At 47.0% G+C, this 23,974-nt stretch overlaps 1 protein-coding gene across 16 annotated transcripts in view; it reads right to left on the bottom strand.

The window, feature by feature from the left end:
• UBE3B (ubiquitin protein ligase E3B) overlaps positions 1-23,974 on the bottom strand; it is a 51,207-nt gene that overhangs the window by 11,418 nt on the left and 15,815 nt on the right. For 9 of the 16 annotated variants that reach the window (XM_058281529.1, XM_071209833.1, XM_058281523.2 and 6 more), the window contains 11 exons: positions 23,455-23,618; positions 22,901-23,068; positions 17,028-17,199; positions 15,228-15,346; positions 14,246-14,360; positions 13,364-13,463; positions 8,552-8,671; positions 4,179-4,355; positions 3,940-4,050; positions 861-998; positions 480-545 (listed from right to left, as the gene is read on the bottom strand). In XM_058281529.1, coding sequence (XP_058137512.1) covers positions 480-545; positions 861-998; positions 3,940-4,050; positions 4,179-4,355; positions 8,552-8,671; positions 13,364-13,463; positions 14,246-14,360; positions 15,228-15,346; positions 17,028-17,199; positions 22,901-23,068; positions 23,455-23,618 — 1,450 coding nt within the window. Of the gene's footprint in view, positions 1-479; positions 546-860; positions 999-3,939; positions 4,051-4,178; positions 4,356-8,551; positions 8,672-13,363; positions 13,464-14,245; positions 14,361-15,227; positions 15,347-17,027; positions 17,200-22,135; positions 22,220-22,900; positions 23,069-23,454; positions 23,619-23,974 lie in introns of all 16 variants that reach the window. The other 7 variants (XM_058281521.1, XM_058281520.2, XM_012519633.4 and 4 more) reach the window with 1 other exon arrangement.

Here is a 23,974-nt window from a genome sequence, read left to right as displayed (position 1 = left end):
GGATGTCCCCACTGGGATGTGCCTGGAGGGAGCAGAGGACACTTCAGAGACGTGACTCTGGGAGGAAAGGCTTCTGCTGCCCTGATTTCAAAGGTCGTTTCTTCCTGCTCTGCTCTCTATGATGAGTATGAACAAGGACAGGATTCTGTCAGTTACTTCTTGGGTGGCTTCTTCCCTTCTGAGTGATAATCCTCTGCTTGCTAACGGCCCAATCCTCACCAGGGCAATGGACAGCAATGTTACCAATGGGGAATTATGGCTTCCAGTAGGAATTATCATGAGATGCAAAAGAAGCAAAGCTCTGTGGGGGTGCTCCCCAAGAGACAAGCAGGCCAAGGCCAGGTCAGCTGGGAAGAAAGGAAACGGGAGACCAGATGCTCAGTTTCAGCATGTCCTGGGGAAAAACACCAAGAGTAAGGCAGGTCAGGAAGCCGAGAGAGGGAGGGGAAAGGAGAGCTCAGCCGGAGGGGCCGGCCTACCTGACCCATCACGTCTTCGTCGTACGACAGCGTCAGGCCCAGGTCAGCGATGTCCCCGTCGTAGCGCTAATGCAACAAAGAAGGGGAAAATGTTGGGCCCGAGGGCTGCTACCTCCCTGAGGAACTCAACTCCTCTCTCCCGTGAGGTGCTCCTGGCTCCTGTCACCTTGAAGAAGGGAGCTGGGAGCACTGAGCCCCGAGAAGGAACACCCAGAAGGGGGCTTGGGCCTGTAGCAGCACAGAGGTGGCCTCTTTGAACGGCAAAATGGAAGGGGACAGGGAACCTCGTTTCCCCTGATGACAGGGTGAGGGTGAACCTGCGTGCTTCACATGGCTGTGAGTTCACACTAGCTCTCTCTGAGCCCACCGCTCCATGCTGACCTTAATGGAGGTGAGGTTTTTGTAGAACTCTGAGTCCAGGGAAGGAAGCTCATCCACAGAGCTATAGAAGACACTGTGGTGGTGTCCAAGCAGCTGGCTCAGGAAGAAGGATGCGAAGGGCACGTCCACCACGATCCCCTGTGAGAAGAGATGGGTGCTTGCGATTCTGCTGTCCAGGATCCACCTCAGTGGAATGCTCTGCTCAGGGGCAGCTCAGGCTGCAAAGGTGGCCGCTGGCATGTCTGGGCCCTTCTTAAATTTTTAATCTGGAGAACAGTTCTGCCCCATCATTTAACGAACACAATTGAGTGCCTCCTAGGGACATTACAGCAAAGTGGCTGAGGGTGTAGGCATGGGAGCTACTCAGCTCAGGAGGGTCAAATCCCAGCTGCTCTACTCCTGCCAGGCTATGTGGCACCATGCAGGCCCTTATGAGGATTGCACAAAGCCATGAAAACAAAGCCCAAGCACAGACCTGACCTCTGCTATGCTCTCCACACACCAGTGGGTCATGTGTGCTAGGTCAAGAGCAGGAGCAGGGTGCCGGAAGAGCACCTGATGCAGAGTGGGGAAGCTTCTAGGAGGAAGAGATATCTGAGTTAGGCCTAACGGATATGCATTGAGGGTCACAGGCATGCTCCAGGGACAGAATGCAGATGTGTCTGACCATAGCACAGGATGAGGAGCTAACTGATGAGGCCAGAGAGGCAGGCAGGGCTGGGTCAGGAAGGGCCTTGAGCCTCACGACAGCCTGGATTCTATCAGAGGGCTCTAAGCAGGGAAGTGACAAATTTGTACTTTTCATGGGGAATAAATGGGAAGGAGGAAGACAGGAGGCAGGGATGCAGCCTGGAAGCTACTGCACAAAGCCAGGAAGAGAGGCCAAAAGCCTACACTAGGGCAGGGGGTGCAGGCTGACGAGGGGTATGCAGAAAGGAGAGTTCATCAAACTTTTTTTTTTTTAAAGATCTATTATTTATTTCTCTCCCCCACTCCCCCCAGTTGTCTGCTTTCTGTGTTCTTCTGTGACCACTTCTATCTTTATCAGCGGCGCCAGGGTGTTCCTTTTTGTTGTGTCATCTTGCTGCATCAGCTCTCCGTGTGTGCGGTGCCATTCCTGGGCAGGCTGCACTTTCTTTCGCGCTGGGTGGCTCTCCTTACGGGGCGCACTCCTTGCGCGTGGGGCTTCCTTACGCGGGGACACCCCTGCGTGGCATGGCACTCCTTGCGTGCATCAGCACTGCGCATGGGCCAGCTCCACACGGGTCAAGGAGGCCCGGGGTTTGAACCATGGACCTCCCGTGTGGTAGGCGGACGCCCTATCCATTGGGCCAAGTCCGCTTCCCAGAGCCCCTCAAACTTGATGACAGCCAGTCTCAGGGTCCTGAGGGCTCAACGAGATAATGCACATGACTCCTTGCAGGGCCCAGTGTACAGGAATTTCTCTTGTTGGTACAATGATTGTTGGAGGCAAGGGAGTGAGGGGAGGCAGAGATGAGGCCTGGTGAATGGGGGAGGATAGTCACAAAGAACCGGAAGCCATGCTTTGCGGCTGGTGCAGCCTCGTCTGGGTCTCGTGGCAGGGAGGTTCTAATGGGATTTTTTTTTTAATGGTGGTAGAGAAGGGAAAAGGAACTGGCATTCACTAAGTGCCGATTATCTGAAAGGCACTCCTTTGCACAGGTTACTCTATAATCTCCTATGAAGCAGGAACTGCCTTCGTTTTGCAGATGTGGAAGCACAAGCACCAAGAGGTGAGCCCAAGCCACCCAACCAGTACTAGTACAGGGCAGAAGGAGGACTGGAGGGTATTTGGGCAGGCACTCAGTAGGACATCTGATTTCATTGTGGCTGGGGAGGGAGGCCTGTGTGGAGAGGATGTTTCCAACATGAGAGGAGGAGGAGCTAAAATGAATGGCAGGATGACTACTAGCCAGCAGACAAAAGAATGTTCACCCCCCACACGTCCTCCTTTTTCAACTTGGATGGCCTATACTAGGCTGGCTGGCGGCTCTTTCTGCGTGGAAAGCATAATGGCTTCTCTAGGGTTGTGATGGGGGACGAGAGGAGTGCTGCCCAGACAGTTCATTTTCTGGTGCTAAGGTGAGGAGACTGGCAGAGCCCAGGCCACGAGGAAGGCCCCTGCCTGGTTCTGGAGCCCAGCGAGCCTGCTGGGAAGTCAGACCCCTGACGAGCCCTGCTGCAGCTTCTTTACCTCCTCCCTGGGGAGTGGGACTCTAAATGGGGGAGGCCGAGGACCACGGGGAGGTAGCTCTGCCTCTCCCAGCTTAGCTCCCAATGGAGAGGGAACACGAGCTGTGTGGACCTCACCTGAAGACTGAAGTCCACACTGCCCTGACCCCAGGGGACCAGGCTGCTGAGCTCAGTCAGCCTGTCTGTCAATCACAACAGTGAGGATGACAGCAGGCACCGCAGGAGGTGGCTGACATGTGTCACCTCATTGCCACCTCCAACAACTTGATGACGTAGCTTTTACTAGCCTCGTTTTCCTGAGGCTCACAGATGTAAAGTGGCTTGCACATGCATAGCTGCATAGCTGGCAGGCGAAGAGCTGGTCTTGACCAGCTGCTACGGGTGAAGGCTCACAGTCTTGTTCTAGTCTATAGGCAACTCCCTGGAACCTCAGGCTCACTTTGAAGCTCTCACTCAAATAACGGAAAACTTAAAAACAATGCAACAGCTACAAAATCCCACAAAATGCCGCCTCCTACAACAGGACCAGGTGGAGATCCGGCTCTGGCACTACACTCCTCACACCTCAGGGCAGGAGAGGCCTGGCTGAGGACTCTTAATGAGCGATGAGACCAGGCAAGGGACCTCTCTGGGAGGATAACAGCAACCATGGCACAGGACTGCTGAGAGGACCAAACAAGTTACATGGGTAAAGCACCCAGCATTTGCATCCAACAAATCAGGGTTCCTGTCCCTCTTTTCTCTATTTGTCTTAATGACAAAGTATCTTGCGTGGCTGGGCCTGATCACGGAAACGTATGTGAAGCTGAGAGTACTAGTAACATTTAATTCTCCATTTCAGTTTAATGCCCCTGAGCATGCCTACCTCATACACGGCTTTCCCCAGCATCTTCCCCACGAACTCGAAGAGCTGTAGGTAATTCTCGTGAATGTAGGACGTGGGTGAAGGGTACAGTCTTTCATCCCCACTGGTTGTCTGCAAGGCAAAAGGATGGGGAGGGCTGAGAGGTTTCCCGCCTCCTCGGCAGCCAGCCCGCCCCTTCACCTCTCACCTGCCACCGCAACTTTGGCTGCGTCAACCCCACTCTTGCTCCCTTTAAATACCTTGAACAGATTGAGTGCTGGGTCGAACACCCTCTTGATGATCTCCTCCAAGAACTCCTTGAAAACACCGTCTTGATCAATCCCTGCCTCGTCCACCCCGAGGTCATTGACGAACTTGACGCGGATGACGCCCTTCATGGCGTGCTGCGAGAGCTGCCGAAGCTGCTCGTACCCGTCCTGCCAGGGGCAGAATTACAGCCCATTAGGAAGCCAAGGCCTTCTGCATAATTCAAGACTTCCCTTCTCAAGGCTCCTTCTCCCCGGGTGAAGCTTTTCCAGTGCAATTACCAACTGTCCATGTCAGGACACGTGGTGGCGGGAGGAAGAGCAGTTCTCCCCTTTAAAGAAGAGCCTGTTGAGAGGAAAGCTTCGTTTTGTCGATGGGACTCTACAGCTCCAGAGCAAGGGGACCCGCCCACAAGAGGAGGCAAGGCAGTGAGATGGGGAAATCAGACCAGATGAGCAGCATCAGACAAAGAGGACAGACACCGAAGTACGATCTCTTGCTCTCTCTTTTAAAAGATTTATCTTTCAGTTCATGGTAAAAACAAAACAACACAACACAACAACAAAAAACAAAAACTTTAAAACAAGAAGTATAAGTAACCCCCACCTCTCAGCCCCTGGTGTCTTTCCCCAGATCATAAAGGGCCCTGTGAGTCGTGCTGAGGAATTTATATTTTATCCCAAGTGTGAAGGGGAGCCACGGAAGGGCTAAGCAGGGGAGTGACACAGCTGGCTTTCTGCCTCAGGAAGACCTATCTGCTGTCAGCAGGGCAGATGAACGGCAGGAGGCAAGGCAGGAGGAAGCAGGAGGGCCAGGGCACAGGAGGAGCTCCACACTGTATCGCCTTTCTCAAACACGCAGCCATTCGGCACGTCTTCCCTGTCCAGAACTCAACATGTGTGCCTCCAGGACAGAACCCTGTAGGTTCTCCTAGCAAACCATCTTGCATAGTTTCTCTGATTCTCACCTGCTGAGGTCTTCCTGGCCCCTGATGTTGTCACCAAATGTATTCCTGACATCTGGGGCGCTGACAGTGCAAGTTGCTTAGGTTTCCATTTCAGAACAGTGGTAAGGAAAACCAGAGCTGAACAGGATGGGGCCTCAGGAGGAGTTTTTTGGCACCAAAGGGATCTTTTCAGTTACCTTCACATAACCAGTTACAAACCAACCTCAACATCCTATGGCCACCCCACATTTCTCTATCATGCCTACAGCACTGTCAGACGCTTTGCTGACACTAGACAGACTATGCCCACAGCAGTTGCTCATCTGCCAGTCTGGTCACCTTGCCACAAAGCAAATCAGGTCAGTTCAGCAGGACCTGCTTTGGGGATCCCTTGCTGCCTTCCTGCTGACCACACTTCCCTTGTGCTCACCCAGTGAGCCAAAGGATCATTCTCTGGTGGCTGAGAATCTTACCCAGGGGTAGGCTCCAAAGTCAGAGTGCAAGGTAAAAATTACCTTTGAAATCTCCTGTCACCTGTAGGAACAGGAGCATGGTTTTGAGTGTGCAATCATCAAAAGTACTTTGGGAGCAGATATGGCTCAAGCAGGTGAGTGCCTGCTTTCCCACATGGGAGGTCCCGGGTTCGGTTCCCGGTGCCTCCTGAAAAAAACAAAAACAACAAACAAAAAAAAACCAACTCAGGGAAGCCGATGTGGTTCAGTGATTGAGCACCAGCTTCCCACATACGAGGTGCCGGGTTGAATTCCCAGACCCCGTTCTTAAAAAAAAAAAAAAGATATGCACATGAAGTTTGAGAACCAGTAAGCTAGACCAAAAGAAGGAACTAAAGGGAAGTGACCATGCAGCAGTTGCAACATCGACACCATTCTGCCTAATTTTAAGATCAGTATGCTGGCATTGAGATGGGGACAGGTAGAGAATTCTAACGTGCCCCTGCTTGCCTGCACGGTTTACTCGGTTCTGCTTTGCAACGATATCTCCTTAAGCCTCACATGTCTGTAGATAGGCTGTGGCTATCTAGATTAAATGCAGCCCGTGGCCTAGAACGTGGGATGCTCAAGGACTGTGTGTTGGATTTGGACCTCAGCCTTGCTTAACGAGTCCCATAGTACCCTCTTCTTGAAAAAGTCGCAAAGAGCAATTCGGCTACTGGCTTCCTGTGAAAAAGTTCCTGCTGCACCCCCCTGCCCTTTGGGAACTGTTCTTGTTAGGCGAGGATCACTTGCCCTTAGGAAGGTAAGCATGAGGCCGCCACCCCATTTCTATGTTGCTTTTCAAAGTGCAGAGGTCGTGAGCACTGACCTGGTCCCAGGCCTGGCTTTTTTGTCATAGACAATTGGAGTGACCTTGACTGAAAATCTAAACTTCTCTGGCCTCCGTTTTGCCTTTGACAGAGAGAGGGGACAGGATTGGACTAGAGTGTCTCTAAGGAGCTTCCAGGTCTGAAACACTAGAATGCCAGTCCAAATTCCCCCTCGGGCTGCAAGGGAGGTCTCCCCGCAGGGCTTAGACTAACAGCTGGAAGCCTGATACACAAGCCTGGTCTTCAAACCAAACCATAAAAAGGGAACTAGAGGAGAAATGCCCGAGAACAAATGGGTCAAACATCAGCTTTTGATGCCCTCTTGTGTCCAAATCAAGCAAAAGCCATTGGGTTCTCAACAGGGATGCTCTACACCAAGTAGACAGAAATGGACTGCCCAAACCTCAGACAGCCATCCCTCCTTTGACGGCCCTGAGAAGGCCCCAGTGTAACCATCAGGTCAAGTCAACTTCCGATGAGCAATGACACTTGAGGAGGAGTCAGGCAACACCAGCCTGTACCACTCAGCCTCGTCTACTGGATGCTGGCCATATCTGAGTGTATGTGATGGGACTGGGGCGTGACTGGGGCGTGGGGAGAAGGGAGATCCTAAGACACAATGGGGCTTCTCCTCCTTTGAGGCAAAGCAGATGTTGCAACTGGTGGCCCACAGGTTGAATCTGATGGGAAGATAGGTGTTATCTGATCGTCCAGATATTTTCCATAATTTATTTAGTTTACAATATAAAAGATCTGGGGATTTCACACAAAGCCCTCAATTTTGGCCCTCTCTTAAAAAACCAGGGCATAAGGGCCATTTATCAGCTCACTTGTGGGGTTTTTTTTCTTAAGATTTACACAGACCAAGAGGCAAACAAATTATGCCTGTGCTGAGGCACACTCAGCCAGCTTCATTCATTCAAATGACCCGCAGGGCCCCTCGGGCATTTAAATTTCTTATCCCTACTTTAAGAATGTCGAAAACAACAAATGCTTAACACATACTGCCTTCTCCCAGCAGATCCCGGTGCCAATTATTAGCTGTCAGAATAATGAAAAACAAGCTCTTCAGCAAGGATTAGCACAAACCTGGTGTGATACATCCTGGGAGCAGAGGAAGACCAGGAGGGAGGCTGCCCGACGCCGTGGGCTGGGGCTGGCTAGGAGGCCGTGTTGCCGTGGCACCCTGTGACTATCCTGTGCTGCTGGACGTGGGAGTTAGCAACTGTGGCCTGAGTGTGATAAAAGGCTTAAAGAACAAGCCCGGGCAAAGAAACCAGGCCACGCCCCTCCTGGGACTGGGGACCTGGGTCTTAGTCACCGGCTGTGCCACTGGCAGGACCAGGGCATCCGTGAGGGCCGGGCACTACCCAGCCCTGGGGGAGGGTGGGGTGCCCACGTCGGAGACACTGTAGGTTGGCATGTTCGTTACAACAGTGTTTCAGCAGGCTATGCAGTCAGGGTTGTGCTCTAACAAAATCAATACAGTATGACAACTTTCTGACACATGGAGGAAAAGTGTTTTGAGGACAGGGCACCTCTTTCTAATTTACATACAGTTGCCATGTAGTGGTAACCCTGGCTACTGGCTTTGGCTAAGGTGGGCCACCTCACTTGCATCTCATAACTCTGTCTATAAGAAACTTCTAGCTCTGCAAATGAAATGTCCTGTGATGTGTTTCCTTGAATGGCTCAGGAAACTTAACACTTACGCTCGTCTACGCATTCACAGTTGGGAGTCTGTGTACCTGTCTGGGACAAATGGAGTTTGTAGAGGCAGGAGAAGGTCAGTGCCAAGTGTACTTGGCAGGTCCTTCCTCATTCCAGAGAAGCGCAAAGAGTTTGACGCTCTAGCCAAGGGGCCCTCATGGAATAAAGGAAGAGAAATACTACACCGCAGATCTCTAGTGCCAAGGACATGCTTAAGCAGGTATTTAGTGCAATCCATAGGACAAATGACCCCTACCCTGCTGGTAGATTTCAGTGTCTTTAGATCAAGGAGTGTTCAGTTGAGAGGCAATAGGTCATCCTCTAAAAATCCTGTATTTCACAGAACAGATTTCCTTTTAATAAGCTTCATATGCCCCTCCACTCACCTCCAACATCCGCGACCGTCGGATGGTGATGTGAGTGACGTGAGGGGAGGCAGAGCTGGTTTCCACTAGCCCCAGTTTCTCCTTCTCCTTGGTAACCATGTTTCTGAACAGGAGGACTCTCTGAAATGAGCAAGGGCAGGACCAGAAACAGGGTCAACAACCGACGTGGCCCTAAAAGATACTCTACAAGATTACTGAAATTAAAGTCATGTGCAACTGAACCAGAATGGGATGCTTTGCTTTGTGTTCCCAGGTGGAAGAGTCTTGTGAGGATGGTAAACACGCCCAGAAATATTTCTGGGAATTAAAAATACAGCTGAATGTAGGCCAAGGAAGAAATCTTTTAAGGCAAGTGGGTCTGGTTGCAGCTAGAGTCTAGCTAGGAATAGTCCAGGAGAAAAATCATTCTCCTCATTCGGTCAATAATATACTGTAAAAACCTGGCAGCAGAACAAGTTACCGAGGCTGCTTTATATAGATGTGCCTGGTTTTAAAGGAAATCAATAGTATGAATTTAAAAAACAGAAACACTTCAGAGCTAATTCTTTTCCACTGTTACAGTTTTTTTAAGTGATCCTAGACTAGGAAGGTTCTTGACCTTCTAGTCTATTTCCCCTGTGCCCTCAATCACACCATAGTCCCACCAGTAATATTTCTCAGTTGTAGTTTGAAAAGAACTTTCTCTCCTCATTCTCTAGTTGCTGATATGCTCCTTTGGTGGGGCATGCCCCTTTGCCCCTTCTTGGATTTGAGAATCACTGACATAATAGCATTCAAATAATATTAGCTGAAGGAATAAATGAATTCATCCACTACCTTTTACAGGAACCCCTGAAAAGCCAAGAACGTTATTGAATACAAATAAGAACAGCAATAACAGCAACCGTAAAAAGAGTTAATGACAAAGGTGGGAGAAGGTAAATGTATTCTCATCGAATCCTTCTGTCAACTCTATGAAGTAAATATGGTTATGACAGCAAAAGTAAGTGCCGACTGCCTCCTCAGCAGGCAGGCAACGGATGGACTTCACTGCACGGAGGGGCTGTCGCTCAGCAGAGCAGCTCGACGGGACTGCTCTACAAGCCTAGAAACCAGGGCAAAGTGCTCCATGTAATGGTGTCAAAAGACCTTGGGGTTCCAGGGCAATGCGGAAGGAAGAGCGTGGACTTGGGGCACAGTGAGGGAGATGACAGGCATTGCAGCCTCTCCCTTCCATGGCAGGGAGCTAGAGGGTTTCCAGGAACAGGTATGCCTACCTGGTAGTTTAGGTAGCATGGAGCCATGAGGCCTATGCCAAGACTGCTTTCTGTGACCCTCAAATCTTTGGCATGATCACTCAAACAAAGGTGACAGCCTGTAGCAAATGGGGAGGAAGACAAGTTTTATGTTGAGGCCAACCTTGTTGCATGGGGCAGAGGCAGCAGTGGGCATGAGGACACCGGCCTCCTAGGTATCACAGGCCTGGATGGGGCTCTGGATTGCTGGGGGGGTGGGGTGGAAGCTTTCAGGTGACCTTATGCAGCTCTCTCAGCGATAGTGTGGACAGCTGGGTAGTAACCAATACCACCAGCTTGCAGGTAAGGAAACCGACTTGCCCAGGCCACACAGCTAATGGGCAGGGGGAATGGATTCAAGCCCAGATTCCCTGCATGGGCTGTCACACTACATGGCCCCTGCTGCCTCCCACTCTAGGTTTTCCAGACTGACACAAAAGGGGAGGGGGAGACAGAGGGAGAGGGGGAGAGAGGGAGAGAGAGGGAGAGAGAGGGAGAGAGAGGGGGAGAGAGGGGGAGAGAGGGGGAGAGAGGGGGAGCGTGAAGTGTAGTGTGTGTGAACCAGGCAGTGTTGAGGCTTTATGAGTTACCCACTAGAGAGAGATCAGGAACAGAGGAGAGTCGGTGCTGAGGGCAGATGGCACAATGTCACCAGAGGCGAGGCAGGACTGCAGCAATCCTAATACCCTCCTGTGCGCCACAGCCAGGTTATTTCAGCGGGAGAGAGCAGCACACACGCCCTGAGCGGGCAATGGCAGAGGCTGCATTGCCCAACACTCCCAGCCTCCACAGAGAGCAGGATGAGGCCAGGAGATAAGGGCCCTATTTTCCTAAGGAAGGGAAGGGAGATTTTATGAGCCCAGGACAAATTGCCTTGATGGCAATCTTAAGCAAAATCTCCAGGAGGAAAAAAAATGGTGCAGATTTGACTCTAGCCTGGGCTCAAGTCATTCCAACTCATCTCAGAGGTTCCCACTTTCTTGGTTCAGAGAACCCCTAGTGTCTCAGTAATTTTTTTTCCACAGCACCCCAGGCCAAAAGAAATATCTAACAGTTTCATTTATTCTATAGTTAGGTCCTAACAACTGAATAAGTATTTATATAGCTTTAATAAAAAAAAAATAGACATAAGTTGAGATTTAAAAAGGCATTTTTATTTCATTCTCATGAGCATGCAATAATTAAGTGTGCCTGTTGGGTTTTGCATGGTTTCCCAAGCCCTGAGATCAGACTGGTACTACCACTGCCATTCCTGATTTTTGTGCAGTTAATTGATTTTTACCACAGCAATCCCCAAAATCCGGCTTTGCAAATACATTACAACACTGAAAAGAGCATAGCACAACCTAATGTTGAAAGTGTACACTACGGGGCACAGATGTAGCTCAGTGGGTAAGCGTCTGCTTCCCATGTACAGGGTCCCAGGTTTGATCCCTGGTACCTCCTAAAAAAAACAAAAACAGAAACAGAACTAAACAAAACTGCACACTACCTCAAACGAGTAGTTTGCAAGGTGTTAAACAGATAATTTAAAATACCCCAAGGCACCCTGAGTATTTTCACATGGTTTATGGATGGCAGATATACAGACTAATGAGTCTAGGTGTGACAGTTGAACTCCTAAAAAGGCTGATGTCACAAGCACACAGGTGCAGCTGAGGGAGCCCAGGCCACACACAGAGCCGCTTGTCTGTTCCAGGGGCTGTGTTTCAAATGAGACACCACCATGCTGGCATGGGCTCAGGAGATGATGGGCTGGAAACCACTTCCAACAAGGACTAGATGGAGATGCTAAGGATGCTGCAACTGGAAAACAGAGACTCAGAAGGCAAATGAGCGCTGTCTGCAAATCTCAGGAGGTTTATTCCATAGACTAGAGATTCCACTTTTGGGGGCTGTTCAAGGACCAAAGGGTAGCAATTACAAAAAGGCAGATCAGCTCCATACAGGAAAGAACGTTCCATCATTTAGAAGAGTAAGGAAAGAGAACAGCCTGCCTTGCAAAGCTGCTGCGTTTCCGATCAGAGGCAAGGTCAGGGATATTGTTGAAGGGCCTCCGTCACCGAAAGCCTGTTTGACTAAGTAATCACCATAAGGCCCCTTCAATTCTGTGAGGCTCTGCTGTCAAGAGCAGTAAGAATTTAAACAGCCACATCCATTTGCACACCATTGCTTCAGGGTAAAGAATAGCAACCATAAGTTTCAAAGTCAAGGTCAAGCAGTATCAGGATTAAGTTTCTTGGAAAAGCAAGACTAGATTTACAAACGGGCGGTTTATGCTCTTTTCTGTTACTAAAAAAAAAAGGTGGGGGGCACATCTAGATTCTTCAGAGTATCAGGGGCCTTTTCTAAGCGGAGCGTGTTGTTTTTCACACCACCCAGCAGACACCTATAGAGTGCCCGCCACCCATCAGGGCTGTGAACAGTGCTCTCACTTCCAGGACGCTCTTCCCCCAGTATCTGTTCCAAGTCTTTCCTGTCATTTGGGCCTGTGACCCCACACTCTCCTGGTTTCCCCCTTCCTCTGAATACTCCTCTTCCTGTGTGGGCCCTTTACGTGGTGACTCCTGCAGGTCTCTGGCCTCAGCGATTGTCTTCTGCATCCACCTAGCTCCTTGATTGCCTCAGCCATGTCTACAGCTGCAGTTAGGAGTTTCGGGTGCTATCTGCAAGTGGTTCCATCTCCAGCCCGAGCCTCTCTCTAGATCCAGACTCACATGTCCAGTGGCCTCCAGGAGCCACCAACACCTCACATTCCTTCCTGCCCAAGCCTGAACTCACACCATTTCCCAAGACTGTCCTTGCTCTTGCTCCTATACCTTAGGAAATCATCTCCCAACCACCCAGGTCCCCAAGTCAGAAACCTGAGTATCATCTAAATTACTCCTTTTCTTCCCCCTCTGAATGTAATCATTCTTTAAGGCCTGTAGGCGCTACCTCCTTAAGAATCTCTTAAGGCCCCTAGTCTAGGTCAGATTGTGGTAATACCCTGCTGTCTCCAGCAATCCTCTCCACTACTATCAGAAGGATCTTTCCAAAGTACAGCTCTGGCCAGGTGCCTCCCAAGTTTACAATCCTTCAATTGCTTTGGAAAAAATCCAAGCTCCTGCCCTCGGTTTATAAGGCCCTTCTTGCGCTGGCTCCTGCTAATCCCCTGAGCTTCATTCCTTGACTTCCTCTTTCATATTCTTGCCAGCCAGAATGCCCTTTTTGGACTCCCCGTTGGACATCACCCCCCACCCCACGATGTATAAACATGGTCTGCGTTTGCCTCTGGGGCCTTTTCCTCCACCAGCCCCTGCAGCAGCCTCCATAGCATCTGTCTATCCTGCTCCACCAGGACGGCTGGGCCATGCTGCCTTCTCTCCCCTGCACCTCCAGCACTCAGCAATACCGGGCAGAGAGTGAGATCCCATCACCACTGCTGGATGAACGCCCCCATTTACGCACTTCCATTGCTCTGACAAAGATGGAAAGCCAGGAACCGTGTAGCAGGTTAGGAAGAAACAGGAGGAGACCAGCTCTGAGTGCAACTCACGTTTTTGTGTGGAATGACGTGAGGTATATACTGCAGGATCAGCTGCGCCCGTTTTCTGTCTTTGTCGAGTTCTTGAAAGAGCACACTGGGTTTGAGATCCCTTAAGAAGAAATCCACAAGTTTGAGATAATTAAAATAAGAAATCCATTCTCTGGCGCAGGGTTGGCAAACTATAGCCTGTAGGTTAAATCTGGCCTGCTGCCTGATTTTGTAAATAAAGTCTTAACGAACACAGCCACATTCATTCATTCATCTGTTGTCTATAGCTGCTTTCGCCCTACAATGGCAGAACTGAGTAGTTGCCATGTAGACTGTCTAGGTTGCAAAACCTAAAATATTTACTATTTGGCCTTTTACCGAAAAGTTTGCTGATCCCTGCTCTAGTGTTGCAGCCTCAAGAGTAATGAACAAATTGATATTATCATTGATAAAAATAATGGCAAGATATTATATTTGTTTGTTGTGGAAGGATCCCTGCCTCTCCCCCTGAAGAGTCTAATGTGGTTTTTATCCTAGTAATGCTGATAAAAACTGACACTTAACTATCATACCCTGTTGTTCAGCTCAGCTAAAAGAGTTTTCCTTACCAGTCTGGATAAGAAACCTTTGCTAAATGTCATCAGGCTTTGTCAGCATTAATGACTTGCATCATATTCAGCGTAAGCACCTCCTAATGGAAGCGACTGCTAAGCGATCTGTCCTGGCAGATGCTTCATGAGAACAGTAGCTCTCTTCATGTAGATAAAAGGACAAGACGAAGGAGAGGCAAAATATCCTCTCTGCCTGAGAACACCAGTACTGCACACCTGGCCAACTCTGCTGCCGGCCGTGGGACGGGGCGGGTTCTGGTTTCCACGAAGCCCCCCCATCCCTGGCGCTTACTTTCGCAGCCAGTGGTCCTCTGGAGCGAAGCGCCGCCGGCAGTCCCGCTCGTAAAGCACCATCAGCCACCCATGGACGGAGTGAAACAGCTCCAAGGTCTCCCCCTTGGCATTCTCTGAAGGGCAAACAAATGGAGGAGTCATACTCAACAGAGGAGAACAGAGTGAGAAGAGTGGGAAGAAAATCTCTCATCTCCTCCAGCCATCAACCGACCAGTCCATGATCTCCCTCCTTCTGAATTTTACATGGAACCAAAGGAATTAAAAGGCACTCTGGGAGCAGATGTGGCTCCAACAGTTGAGCGGCCACCTCCCACATGGAAGGTCCCAGGTTTGATTCCCTGTGCCTCCTAAAGAAAACAAACGAAAACCAAACCAAACAAAAAAACAAACAACAAGCAGACAGACGAGGAAGTCAGCGCAGGGGTAGCTGATGTGGCTCAGTGGTTGAGTGCCAGCCTCCCACATACGAGGTCCCAGGTTCAATCCCCGGTTCTGGTACCTCAAAAAAAGACACTCTGGGAATATTTAAAATGTCTGCAGGACCTGAGTATCTCTTAGACACAAGTGCTCATCTGCCTCTTATGAGAATATTACCCAAAGGATCTTTTTAAATCTAAGGAGCTTCCAATTGAACAATTGGAAACACTTCAGGAGGTGGACTCAAATTTGAAGAGTACATGGGCATTTATTTTATCTTCATGAAAATCAACCCAAAGAATAATAAATACAATAATTCAGGGCAAAATTAATCATCAATAATCCTTGACACATACCTGCAAATCCTGAAGCATACCTGGGAGAGAAACACTCCTTTGACTTGGCTACTATCTAAGAGATCACAGAGTAAAGGCATACAATTTCTAAATACGTGACTAAAGATACATTTCTAACTAGTTCTGATAGTTATCAAAACTAAGAGTCAGTTGATCATCTACTTTACAGTCTCTCTGCATGTAGTGGCACTCAAATGATGGCCTTACCTACAATTCCATCCCAGATCATTTTAAACACAAAGGAGTTCAGAAAAGAGGAGATGGTGACCAGTTCTTCCAGTTTGAATGAAATCTGTTCTTCATAAACTTCAATGTCATCTAGAATCCTAAATGAGACAGAAAATTGAGTTTTCCACTGAGAAAAGAGAAAAAAAACTTTTACTAGACAAAATAAATAAGAACTAAGCTTTCCTTATCTTTCAGAGATACTCTAAAATTTACATATAAAACAATATGTCTAGGATTTGCTTCAAAACAATCTGGGAGAGGGGAGTGGACATATGGATGAAGTAAAACTGGACATGAATTGATAGTTGAAGCTGGGTGATGGGTACATGAGGGTTCATTATACTATTCTCCCAACTTCCTATCAATTTGAAATTTTCCGCAGTAAAAGTCAAAAAAGTATAATTAAGGAAAAATAAGCTCTACTCTATATTTTTCTTATTCATAAGGATTTCACTGTGATACTTTATTAATTCAAGCCTAAATTCCTGCCTTATTTAGACTTGAAAAGCAAGGAATCTTGGGTAACTCTCAATTGAGAGTCTGTGTTTCGTGAGGAAAACTGTGAAATCTTATTCTGCATCTGGGAAAGTCACCATTGGCACCTAGTAGGTATTTGGTAAGAATAGGTGAGTGAATCAATAAATGTTTGAATATAAGAATAAACAAACCATTTAAGATACAGCTCTGTGTCCTAAACGTGCTTCTTCCACTTGAGAGCACGACTCACTCTGAGATTGCCCTTTACCCAATAAGAAAGGGTGTCTTCCCATATCTACCAACCCCTGCTCTCCCCTCCACTGTTCGCTGAGCCCCTTCCCCCAAGATTTTTATCCAATTTGCCACCTACATGTCCCTGATTCCCTCCTGCTAGTGTCTTCTAGCCTGAACATAACTGTCAGAGGTCCATTCTATCTTATAATTCTTCACCAACCTTTTGGGGAAAAATGGAATTAAAAGAATACTAAATACACAGAGAGATGTAAGCTTAAAAAACAAAGGCACTGCCTTCCATTTTCTTTTGTAGGAGATATCTGAGATGGTACTCTATTCTAATAAAAAATAGTTCTGTAGCGGGACCAGAAAAACAAAACAAAGGCACTGAACAGGATTAACATTTGTGAACCTCCTACTCTGTGCCAGGCACTGTACTAAGAGGCTAGCATTTCTTCTCTCATTTACTCCCTTCAGATTGGCAGTATTATCTCCATCCCACTGATGACGAAACTGAGGCTCGGAGAAGCTAAGCAACTTGCCCAAGGTCAGCTTCATCATGATGGTAACAGACAACACGGAACTCTCTGTCAGGGACACTAAGCACTCTGCTTGCATTCTCTCTTTTAATCCCTACCACATCTCTAAGAGGGAGGTGTTATTGTTGTTTCCATTTACACAGGAGGAAAACTGAGACTCAGGTTGAGCCAGGTTACTCAACCTTAGCCAGGAGCTGAGCCAGGTTTACAACCCGGCTGTTTAACTCAAAAAACTTGCCAATAACTTCCTAGGATAGCAAGTAAATGGCAGAGCATGATCCAAACCAGCTCCAGCAGACCCCCAGGTCCGTGTTCAGTGGTACTCACCCAGCTCTCCTGAAAGAACGGGAACTAACAACTGCTGAACACCTATCATGTGAATCTCTTCTCATCTAATTCTTCTAATGGCCCTGCCACATAGGTCCAAATGTAGACAGGAATCACATCGGCAATTACTTCCTTACTGATGTTGTAATTTGGGCTCTCTGAATTCTAGGGAAGGAGTTCAGCCCCACAGGAGTCAACCTACGTGATGAGGTGCCGGGAACAGTCACAGAACAGCATCAGCATGGCCAAGAGCTGCTTGGACTCTTCAGTATCATTGTTCAGGCATTCCAAGAAGAGCTTTAAGCCTCCATGGGGTCCCAGCTCACAGATAAATGCCCACAGTTTGGGCAGCAGGTCATCAAGGTAAGTGAGACCTGGAAAAGGATAGAGAAACCCAAGCTTCAGGTGGGGCTCCAACTGGTCTGATATTTCTCCAATCCATTGGGAAAACAAAACACTTAAACCTATTAGTGAACATTTAATGTGCCTGAGAGAAAAAAGGTACAATTATTAAGAAAATCATTGTCACCACAAGACTAATGATGACAATAATAGGTAACATTTGATGGGTGCTTACTATGAGCCAGAAACTATTCTAAATATTTTGCACGCATTGTCTCCTTTAGGCCTGTGAAGCCCAATGTTATCTCCATTTTTTAAGTGAGGAAATGGAAGCAGAGTTGTTTAGTAACTGGCCTAAAAGCGCACAGCCAATAAGTGTTGGGTCCAGGAACAGAGCCCAGGTCTGTCTCACTCGGTGTCTATGCTTTAAAACAAGGGTCAAGGGAAGTAGATGTGGCTCAGGTGACTGGGCTCCCGCCTACCACTGGGAGGTTGCTGGTTCGGATCCCGGTGCCTCCTAAAGAAGACAGCAAGCTGGCGCAACGGGCAGGCGCAGCAAGCTGACATAACAGACGCTAGAAGAAAGAACATAATGAGACACAAGAAAGCAGGGAGCAGAGGTTCCCAGCACTGCCGAAAGAAGACAGCAAGCTGACGTGATGGGCAGGCGCAGTGAGCTGATGCAACAAGATGACGCAACAAGAGATGCGGGGAGGAACATAATGAGACACACAACAAAGCAGGGAGTGGAGGTGGCTCAAGCGATTAGATACCTCCAGGGAGTGGAGGTGGCTCAAGCGATTAGATACCTCCCTCCCATACTGGAGGTCCCAGGTTCAGCAACCAGTGCCGCCTAAAGAAACAAGGAAGACGAACAGACATAGCAAGTAAAAAACAAGAACGGGGTGGGGAGAAATATATAAATAAAATAAAACAAATCTTAAAAAAAAAAAAAAGTGGGGTTAGCAAACTTTTTCTGAAAAAGGCTGGTCAGAGAGCAAATACTTTCAGGCTTTGTGTGTCAGTCAGAACCAGTCAATGCTACAGTGGTAGCACACAAGTAGCCACAGACCATACATAAATGAATGGACATGGCGGGTTCCAATAAAACTTGATTTACAAAAACACTTGGTGGGCTGGATTGGGTCCACAGGCCATAGTTTGGCAACCCCTGTTTTAAACCAACTATGTTAGCTCACCCACCTTTAGAAAAGCACTTTCCTCTCATCTACTTCTAACATTCTATGTTAAAATGGGAAAGCAATGACTGACCACAGCAGAGATACTCTTAAGTATTATACAAAAATTTAAACCTTGGGAAACAAAAGGCAAAGCAGAAAACTCTTAAGTCTGCTTCCTGATAGCTTAGGTGTCAGGAATCGGTTTTATTGTTATATTTTAAGTCCAAAAGTACAGCTTTGACTTAGCAAGTCTGACTCTAAAGTTCCATGCATCACTGAGTATACAGTGAGGTGTGTTACCCAAATTATTCCTCATAAAGGGGAGAGTCTCCTATTTGAGTCCTTATACTAGCTCTAATTTTACAAGGCAGTCTCTGAAATACCGAATTTTGAATCAAGAACTGTGTGAATCAAGAACTGTGGGGGGTGAAAACCTCAATCAGTGCCACTTGGGGCTGCCTATAAGGTGAACTGAAGGAGCTATTAAAGAGGCAAGAACTGTAACACCCACTCAGATATTATTTCTAAAGCTTTGACCTCATGTTTTCAAGGATAGGAGGATGTGGTTATAAAGAAACCTTTAAAAAGCCAAAGTTACTTGACCTGGTTGGTGGTTACACAAGTGCTCACAACTGGTTTTTAAATGGTCCTTATTAGATCACACATATCAAAAAATGTAGAAATCTCACCAGTGAAAAAGCAAGTGAAAAATAAAACAGAGGAGATAGTTATAGTTATATTGTGGAAACCACAAATATAATCCTACAGGACAAAAGAGAAACAACTGTCCTCAAGTTATGTGAATGGGTACCCAGCGTGTGGATCACAAAGTTCACTTAGAGCACTAACGCCAATTCAACAAGGGCTGCCTCTGCAGCAATTCAGATCGCAGTGCAGATACTGTACTCTGTGTCGGAGGCCGAGTACATAGCTTCAGCATCAACAGAGACGCTGCATAAATTGGAGAGGGGAAAAAGAGCAGCATTTTTAAAATGGACTTGTTATTTTCTATAACCTAATTTAAGATATATAGAACTAAACTAATAAATTGAACATCATATGCATACTTAAGAGAGTTTATTCCCATCCTTAAAGTATATATTTTCAAGTTGGCCAAAAACTTCTTTTTGGAATCTCATGGGAAAATGGATCCTACTTAAGCCGGTGGTCCTCTAAAAAAGTTGGACACAGGCTGTACCCTCAAAGTCATCACATTCAATATGCTTCCCAAACTCTCATGCGTCAAGGTGGGCCAACCTCGGTCAGGGCCTCTTCTCTCCTCCCTCCACCCTTTCTTCAGGGAACCAGCATCAGGCCCGTGGCTGTAACTACCATCCTTTGCTGGTGTCTGGTCACACAGCTAGCCATTCCCCGCTGGGATCCAGGAGAGTGCACCCAAATGTCTGCCTGACCTCTCCACCTCCATGTCCAATAGGCACCTTATACTTGTCCCCATAAGACAGAGCTCTCGATTCCCCACAGTCCCTGCCCCAACCAGTACTCCCCTGCTCAGTAAAGGGTACCACCATGCCCATAACCACTGAGGCCAAAAGCCTCATGGCATCTTTGAAACCTTTAACCTTCACTTCCCCAAATCCAATCCATCAGTAAGACCTATAAACTCGACCTCTAAAACACTTCGTGAGCCCCCTGCTTCCACCTACCTCACTATTTCTTTAGTCCATTGGTTCCAACTGGGGTAGGTTCTGCCTTCCAGGGGGCACCTGGCAATATTTAGAGACATTTCTGGCTGTCACAAGTGGCAGGGGTGGTGCTACTGGCATCCAGTGGATAGAAGCGAAGGACGCTGCTAGGTAGCCTACAATGTAGGGGACAACCAAGAATGAAGGCGTCCAGCCACTGATAGCACCCAGGCTGAGAGACTCGACTCTAGTCCAAGCCAGCATCATCTCTGGCAAGGGCTCCTCCACCTCATTTTCATTTTTGTAGTTCCCATTACTACATTAAAAATAGTTTTACTTCTGAAAATGGGAGGATTGCATCCAGCATCCAGGTGGAATCTGAGCCTCCTCTTGACATAGAGGTGCAATGGACACAACCAATCCAATGTCCACATAGAAGAGGTGGCATTGGATTGGGAAAAGTGGACATAATGGACAAAGGGTATGGGGAAAGGCAGGAAGAGATGAGAGGTGGAGGCGTCTTTGGGACATGGAGCTGCCCTGGATGGTGCTTCAGAGGTAATCACCGGACATTGTAAATCCTCACAGGGCCCACTTGATGGAATAGAGGAGAGTATGGGCCATGATGTGAACCAATGTATATGAGGTGCAGAGGTGCCCAAAGATGTACTTACCAAATCCAATGGATGTGTCATGATGATGGGAACGAGTGTTGTTGGGGGGGGGGGAGAGGGGGGGTGGGGGGGTGGGGTTGAATGGGACCTCACATATATATTTTTAATGTAATATTATTACAAAGTCAATAAAAAATAAAAAAATTATAAAAAAAAAAAAATAGTTTTACTTGCTTATTATTTGTTGGCCTCCCTATTCCTAGAATACAATTCCCTGGGAACAGGGACCTTGGCTACCTTGTTTACCTCTGTATCCTCAATGCCTGCACATGTAAATACTCTATAAATACTTGAAGAATGAATAAATAAATATGAAACAGGGAAGAAGCAGCAACTTAGGATTTTAAAAAACGTAAAATGGAGGAGAGACATTCTTAACCCTTTCAAATAGCCTTAATGGCTTACAAAGGCCTTCTGTATTCATAACACCAATTCATACCAATAAACTGTGCTGCAACTTACAAGCCCTCATGGCCTAATTCTGGGCTCAGAGCAGGGGACTTTCTTCCTTGCTCAGCTAAAAAGGACAACAATGGACACAGACCAATGAGGTGAATAGTACACAATTAAAATGACACTTGAAGGATCTGACATGATAAAATGCTTATAAAATGACTAACGAAAAGAGAAAGATAAAACTACATATTCCAATTTAAATATATATGTTATCTACCATATCTACTTAAACATAGGTGGTTATCTTTGGATTACAGCATTAAGAATGGTATAAATTTTCTGCTTTCTGCTTTCCTCTGTTTTCTAGCTTTTTATGGTGAACACGTACTGTCTTTATATTCAGAAAAATATAATAACTTTTAAAAAGTAATTTTTTAATCTGGTTGACCAAGACGGCAGCGTAAGGCACTTCAGGGCTCTATTTCCCCACAGAAGTTTTGAACAACTAGCAAAAACTGGTAGAACCATCTTCCTCAAAACTCTGGAAAATAGAGCATTGCAGGAACTAGGTGAGTGCCTCATCAAGAACATGTGTTTTAAAAATGATAAGAGAGGGAAGTGGATGTGTCTCAGGTGACTGAGCTGGTCGCTGGTTCGGATCCTGGTACCTCCTAAGGAAGACAGTGAACTGACATGATGGGCAAGTGTGGCAAGCTGACACAACAAGAGACCCAAAAATAAAAGAACATAATGGGAGACACAACAGAGCAGGGAACAGAGGTTCCCAGTGCCTCCTAAAGAAGACAGCAAACTAATGTGATGGGCAGGCATGGTGAGCTGACGCAACAAGAGATGTGGGGAGGAAAAACAGAATGAGAGACACACAAAGCAGGGAGCGGAGGTGGCTTAAGCAATCAGACGCCTCCCTCCCACATTGGAGGACCTGGGTTCGGCTCCCAGTGCCTCCTAAAGAAACAAGGAAGACAAACAGACTCAGCAAGTGAACAACAACAAGGGGTAAAGAGAAATAAACAAATAAAATAAATCTTTAAAAAAATGGTAAGAGAAGCTCACCGTGTCTTTGCTGGTGCCTCCTAAGCCCTCCCCGGAGTGGTGTGGCGCCAACCTGCACTCCCACCACGGGTCCCTGTTCTGGTTCTGGAGAGAGCAGAATCGCCCTTTGGGCATACTGTGATACCTGTGTGTCACAGTGGCACCCTGAAAAACTGAACCAGGTAAATCTTCTCTGGCTTTCCCTTCCAGAATTTGACCTTGGTGCAACCATCTGGGTATAACTAACACCACTGAATTATATATTTTAATATCATTAAAAGGGAAGATTTTAGGTTGTATGTTATTAGAAAATTGAAAAAAAATCCCAACCATATGACCACTCACAGAGTGAACCCTAATGTAAATTATGGACTATAATTAATAGCACAATTATAGTAACATTCTTCCATTAATTTTAACAAAGGCACACCCTAACGCAAAGTGTTAATAATAGGGAAAAAGTCCAGTGGGATAAGGATATGTGTATATGCAATTTGGGAACTGGATTTTCTGCATGATTGTTCTGTAAACCTACAACTTCTCTAAATAAAAAATAAATTTGTATCTCATAATGAAATAATAGGTAAAGAAAAAAATGAAAATGCTATGACTGAGGTTAGTTTGAGCTATTTAACTGAGGGGAATCCATTTCTAATAAGAATAGCTCAAAAGTAACCTCCTTCAAAATTTATTTTCTGAGTCAAGGAAGTCAAAAGAAAATCTACTTTTTCTAAGAACTGTTGGCCAAATTTTAGAGATGGAAAAAGATGGCTTGGGACTCCAGACCTGTGAGTATCTGTAACCGAATCTGGGTTAGAGTTGTCAGCGAGGTCTGGTAGAGGACACAGATGTTGCAAACCTTCTGTACTTCTGCAGAGTCAACGCGTTTACCCCCAACAGGCCTGAGAATATTCCGAACTGATGCAGACTTCTGAAATGCACGCTTTAGAAGATCTGGCATGGAGAGAAGAAATGTGTGAGCAGAAATCCAGCCATCTGCCAAATTCCACCCCGTACAGGGAAGAGCACCTCAATAAAGCTACTAATTTACAGCTAGAGCCTGAGAGTGGAACTGCTGGTTTGGTTCCAGTTGCCTCTTTGGGATAAACAAGAAAAACATTAACAACAGGTTTTTAGGTAAACTCTAAAAACCTCTCCACAATCTCAGAAAATTTCTCAGAACAAAGCAGGCATATTCAATTCTCACAGGGGATTCTTTTACTGTATCACTTAACTCCAGAACCCATAGAGTTGTAGAAGTGGGGTATCCACACAGAGCAAACAGGAGGTACACTTGAGGGAAGCAGGGGCTCAGGCTCAGGCCTCCTCCAGCCACTCACTCTTCACTGGAAGCACATTCTGAGGGGACGCTGGTTGCACATGGGCCGTCTCCTGGTTCTCCAGCAGCTTCTTGCTCAGGATGTCATTGAAGAAGATCCGGATGAGGGGCACACCCCACAGGAACTGTAGCTGTTTGGTGATCAAGGGCATTGACTCATTAAGGCTAGGAGAGAGCAGGAAGAGATCATGCAAGTCAGTTCCACCTGACTGATGGCCAGAACTAGCATTTACAGATGCCTTAGCTCCAGGGTGCCTCTTCATCTCAGCCCAGGGTGCAAGTTTTCAAATTCATGATGCTGCCTTACTTACTCTCTATTCATTTAGACTAGTGTTCAAATTTTTAATTTTAGTTTTTAATTAGATTTTCTAAAAATTTAGACCCTGCCTCTGGAAAAGGATCTGGGTTGACATCAATTCCCAATGAATCATTCGTCTTTTTTTAGTATATCCAAAATATGGCAGTCTAGGTAATCAGTAACAGTTACATGGAAGAAAAGATATCAAAAGAAAAGGTCCACA

Source organism: Dasypus novemcinctus, chromosome 19 (assembly GCF_030445035.2).
Source record: "Dasypus novemcinctus isolate mDasNov1 chromosome 19, mDasNov1.1.hap2, whole genome shotgun sequence".
Lineage (NCBI taxonomy): Eukaryota > Metazoa > Chordata > Mammalia > Cingulata > Dasypodidae > Dasypus > Dasypus novemcinctus.
This window is presented reverse-complemented; position numbering and strand designations above follow the sequence as displayed.